Raw genomic sequence first — 5,623 nt, forward strand, 5'->3', positions numbered from 1 at the left:
CCGACCGGGGGGCCAGAGGACGAGAGTTGGTGTTTGGAGTTGGACGCCATCTGCTGCAGCTGCTGCGCCCGCGACACCTCGTGCCAACTGGACCCGGGGCGAGAGAGGGCGGCGCTGAGCATGGGGGAGCGGGCCTGGTTCTGGGAGGAAGAGGAGGAGGAGGAGGAGGAGGAGGCACAGGCGGAGGAGGAGAGAGGCGACGCCGAGAGCGGGGAGGGGACGGGTTTGGAGGGGTGAGGGAGGGTGTAAGGGGCGCCGGCCGGGCTCGGGCCTACCTGGTGGGGAGACCCGGCCTGCTGGGGGAAGCCCGGGGAGCGGGTGAGGTGGGACTCCAGGTGGGAGGTGGGTCTCTGGGGGGAGCGCTTGGGCGTGCAGCCGCCCCCCTCTGGATGGATGAACCCCGAGACCGAGACCGGGCTCTGCTGTTGCTGCTGCTGCTGCTGCTGCTGCTGCTGGTGCTGCTGCTGCTGGTCGTCCTTGCTCCCCCCCAGGATCTTGTCCAGGTCCAGCTCCGGGAGAGACGGGTCAGGGTTCTTGGTCAGTTCGTCCAGGATGTCCTGGAGCTCTTGTTCCACCGAGGGGACGGACGAGGTGCTCCCGTTGGAGTGAAACGACTGGGGCACCATACCCCCGCCATGCCCTCCTCCTCCTCCTCCTCCGCCCCCACCTCCGCCTCCGGGCGTCACCGACCCAGGGCTGGCCTTGGGGGGCATGGCGTAGGGCGACCCCCCCAGCCCGTTGTTGTTATTATTGCTGTTGAGCCTGTTGCCCCCCTGTCCCCCCTCCAAGCCCTGGCCCCCCACCCCCCCCCCAGGGCTCGGGGAGTGGTAGTGGCTCTGGTGGAAGCTGCCGCCCATGGCCAGGGTCACGTCGTCCAGGCACAGACGCTTGGCGCCGCCGCCGCCGCAGCCCTGGGTCATGGAGGTCAGGTGGTCGGAGGTGCCGTTCAGGGGACCGGGACCGGGACCCCCCAGGCCCTGCCGGAGCCCCCCCCCCGGGCCCCCCTCGCACACCGTCAGCCTCCTCTTTAGTGATCCAGACAGCTGTGAAGAAGGGAGAGACAGAAGAAACAAATGGTAAATGGACTGCACTTATATAGCGCCTTTTTTGCTGCTCCAAAGCTGCTCCAAAGCGCTTTACAACGGCCTCTCATTCACACACACATTCACACACCAATGGCGGCAAGCTGCCATGCAAGGCGCCGGCCCGCTCACTGGGAGCAATTTTGGGGTTCAGTATCTTGCCAAAGGACACTTCGACATGTGGCCAGCCGGGGCTCGAACCACCGATCTGCCAACCTTGTGATCATTAGGCGGCGACTCTACCTCCTGCGCCACAGCCGCCCCACATTAAGAAAGATTCTAGACTACGTAAGTGGACGACCACATCGATTCTAGAGAATGAACAACTGTTGTCATAGGAAAGATGACAACAGGCACCCCCATCCACCCCAGCAACTACATCGTAAAGTTTGCAGACGACACCACCGTGGTGGGATGTATCTCGGGGGGGGACGAGGCGGCGTACAGGGATGAGGTAGAGCAATTGAGCAAGCTGTGCAAGGTAAACAACCTGCTGCTAAACAAGTCAAAGACCCAGGAACTCATCGTAGACTACAGGAGGAAAAAGTCCGAGATCCTGCCCCTGCTCATCGACGGAGAGAGCGTAGAGATGGTCTCAAACCTCCGTTTCCTGGGACACATCATACGGGATGACCTGGCCTGGAAGGACAACACTAAAGGCACCATCAAGAGGGCACAACAGCGGCTATACACCCTGAGATGCCTCAAGAAACAACACAGCAAGCAGGAGATGCTGGTGGCCTTCTACCACGGCGCAGTGGAGAGCATCCTCACCTTCGGCATCTCCAACTGGTACCACAGCTGCACGGCAGCGGAGAGAAACGATCTACAGAGAGTCGTGAGAACAGCACAGGGGATCACCGGCGCCACCCTCCCCTCTCTGGAGAAGCTGTACGAAACACGCTGTCTCAGGAGGGCCTCCAAGATCTCCAAGGACCCGACCCACCCTGGGCACGAACACTTTGTCAAGCTGCCCTCGAACAGGAGGTACAGGACCCCGGCCGCTAAGACAAACAGACTGAAGAACTGCTTCTACCACAGGGCCGTCAAGGCCCTGAACACAGAAAAGGCCTAAGTTCTGGGCCCAGGACAAGTCCGGACGGATTGTAAATGGCAGCTAGTGCTGAGGCACAAACATGTACATTCTCAAGCCTGCAAACTGTGACACTTTAAAAAAATGTGAAAAAATACTTTCTTGTGCAATATGACAACCCTAGTTGACTATCTGTGCAGTATAGTACAGTGGATTGTGTACATAGCCTCTATTGATGTAAACCAGCTCTTTATCTTCTTGTGATTTTATGCATCTATGCTTTCTCAAAATGTGTTTCTTTTTCCTTTCTTAAACACCAGGGGAGCCTCCCCTCCTAAATTTCGTTGTTTGGTACCTGTACTGTAACAATGACAAATAAAGTCTATCTATCTATCTATCTATCATGATCACGGTATTTCCATCTGAGCTTCGGTTCGGTGTGTCGCGAGGGGGAGGCCGGCGGAGGTAGACATCGGAGGACGGCCTGGTTGTAACACGCGGAACGGGAATAGGGAACGGAATCAAATCACGCGTGATCACCATTCCTCATGCCCATTCCCTTCCGTGCGAGCGATACAACAAGCCTGTCCTTCAATGTCTACCTCCTCCGCCAGCCTCCCCTGGTGTGGATCATTAGATAGTCGTGACTGTTAGAATTATAAGGTTCTATCTCCATTTTTGTCAAAATTGAGTTTTTTTACATAATCTGATCCATTAGGTGTTTATTAATGCCTGTGTGGTGTTGTTTTTAAAAATGTTGACATTTTTGAGTTAGTAATTCATAAAAATACAAAGGTTCCATCTCACAAAACATAATGGAATGTAAAAACTTTGACGCTCAATATCTCTGAACTACCCTAAATGGAGATAGAACCTTATAATTCTAAGCTCACGAGATAGCGTAGTGCATATTAACCAGTCACCAAAACCCATTGACACCTGGGCCTGCTGCAGTGCTCGGTCCGGTCTGTGTCGAAGCCTACAAGCCTACACGTTGCACAAGGTTGTCTGAACATTTAATCATTAAAGCACCGGTCTGATCGCTGTGTCTCGGCCCCCCCGGCCCCCCCCAGGCCCTCCTCCAGTGTACTTAGTGAGTTAGAGCATGTAGATGCGTAAGTATGTATATCGATCATGAGTGTCTGAATAATCATTATTCCACCACCAGTCTCTCTCGCACACACACAGACACAGACACACACAAACACTTGCACGCACACACACACACACACACGCGCACACCACAACGCATGCACAGCACACGCACACACATGCACACGCACAGACACACACACACACACACACACACACACACACACACTTCTGGAGTGTGTTAGTATTCAGCTCTGCTCTCTGGCTGGTCCAGCCCAGCTGCAGACGCCTCACTTGCCAGAACCAGAACCTCTGAACAATCTGTTTCTGTTCCAGAGCAGAGGGGGTCAACGTCCGTCCCCCTGTCCCCTCAAACACCCTCACCCCCCTCTGTCACCCCCCAGCCCCCCCCCATCCCCTCTGTCACCCCCCATCCCCGAGCCCAGGCGAGGTCGGTGGAGGTAGAAATCGGAGAGGATGGCTCATTGAAATGCACAGTTGCGTGTTATATAACGTGAGTTTAGAATGATAAAGGTTCTATCTCCGTTTAGAATGATAAGGTTCTATCTCCGTTTAGAATGATAAGGTTCTATCTCCGTTTAGAATGATAAGGTTCTATCTCCGTTTAGAATGATAAGGTTCTATCTCCGTTTAGAATGATAAGGTTCTATCTCCATTAGGGTAGTTCAGAGATATTGAGCGTCAAAGTTTTTACATTCCATTATGTTTTGTGAGATGGAACCTTTGTATTTTATGAATTACTAACTAAAAAATGTCAACATTTAAAAAAAATAACACCACACAGGCATTAATAAACACCTAATGGATCAGATTATGTAAAAAACTCAATTTTGACAAAAATGGAGATAGAACCATATAATTCTAACGTCAAGATATGATACCATTCCTCACTCCGTTCCATGCATTACAATGAGTCTGTCGGTTTAATTCCTCTCCTCCCCTCCCATGCCCCCAAGATCCCTGGTTCACTCCTCCCAGGGAGATTACTACCCCTCCCTCCCCCCTCCCCCCCTCCCCCCAACACCCCTATAACCTCAAGCGCCTGGTTGGGGTGCCAGGGACCAAACTCGGGAGGAGAGAGATGACTGGAGGCGACCCAAGAGCTATTATCTGAGACACCAGTCAGATTGATGCTTCAAGCATCACAGAGTTTTCTTTTTCTGAGAAGAGAAGATGTTGGCTGCTAGTGTTGCGATACAGATAGACAGACGGGTTGTGAAAAGGCATTTTTCAAGAGAGTTGCATCTTTTGGGGGGGTGGATGTTATCAAAGTTCCGCGCGGGGGTGGGGGGGGGGGGGGGGTGGGTGGGGGTGATGTAGGCTCAATCACTCAAATATGGCCCTGGGTGAGGAAAGAGAGAGAGAGTAGAGAGAGAGAGAGAGTAGAGAGAGAGAGAGAGTAGAGAGAGAGAGAGTAGAGAGAGAGAGAGTAGAGAGAGAGAGAGAGTAGAGAGAGAGAGAGTAGAGAGAGAGTAGAGAGAGAGTAGAGAGAGAGAGAGTAGAGAGTAGAGAGAGAGAGTAGAGAGAGAGAGAGAGAGTGAGTAGAGAGTGAGAGAGAGTAGAGAGAGTAGAGAGAGAGAGAGAGAGAGAGTAGAGAGAGAGAGAGAGAGTCAGACACGGAGAGGGATAGAGACAGACAGTATGAGAAGAGGAGGGAGGAGAGAGGGAGGGAGGGAGAGAGAGAGAAAGATAGTGGGAAACGGTGGAGAGGAGAGAGGGAGAGGAGACAGAAGGAGAGAGGGAGAGAAGGAGGAGAGGAGACAGAAGGAGAGGAGGAGACAGAAGAAGAGAGAGAGAGGAGAGAGGAGAGAGGAGAGAAGGAGAGGAGAGAGGGAGAGAGGAGAGAGGAGAGAGAGAGAGGAGAGAGGGAGAGGAGAGAGGGAGAGGAGAGAGGGAGAGGAGAGAGGTGAGAGGAGAGAGGGAGAGGAGAGAGGGAGAGGAGAGAGGGAGAGGAGACAGAAGGAGGAGAGGAGACAGAAGGGTGTGATAGGCATTCCCGTCGTTCCTCGGCTCTTAACCCCGAGTGGCAGAAAAAGGGAAACTATTCTAACGGAACGCACAGTGGATGGGAGGAATAACTCACTCTGGCATTCCACAGTGGGAGGAATGCACAGCCGTGCCTCTCTCTCTCTCTCTCTATCTCTCCTTCTCTTACCTCTCTCTCTCTGCCCCCCCCCTCCCTCTCTCTCTCTCCATTCTCTCTCTTCTCTTTGGTTCCATTGGCATTTTCACCCCCAATTCAACACCCACTCAGTTGACACAGCCGAGGTTTTATCATCATATGGCTTCACATGGTATTTATTAGCTAAGTGCTTTACTCTCTCTGTGTCTGTCTGGTGAGGCGGTGTCACAACCGCCGGGTCCTCAGGGACCAGCACAGGGGATATCCATGACC

The 5,623-nt window shown here is 53.3% G+C and overlaps 1 protein-coding gene across 1 annotated transcript in view; it reads right to left on the reverse strand.

Annotated features, from left to right (window-relative positions):
- Positions 1 to 1,043, reverse strand: part of LOC308175686 (mastermind-like domain-containing protein 1) — a gene marked incomplete at both ends in the record, with an annotated part of 1,960 nt that extends 917 nt beyond the window's left edge. The window contains 2 exons of the mRNA XM_080551310.1: positions 1 to 423; positions 454 to 1,043. The exon at positions 1 to 423 is cut by the window's left edge and continues 705 nt beyond it. Coding sequence (XP_080407436.1) covers positions 1 to 423; positions 454 to 1,043 — 1,013 coding nt within the window. The remainder of the gene's footprint in view (positions 424 to 453) is intronic.
- Between the last annotated feature and the right edge of the window lie 4,580 nt (positions 1,044 to 5,623).

Source organism: Nansenia antarctica (assembly GCF_963989245.1).
Source record: "Nansenia antarctica genome assembly, contig: SCAFFOLD_915, whole genome shotgun sequence".
Taxonomy (NCBI): domain Eukaryota; kingdom Metazoa; phylum Chordata; class Actinopteri; order Argentiniformes; family Microstomatidae; genus Nansenia; species Nansenia antarctica.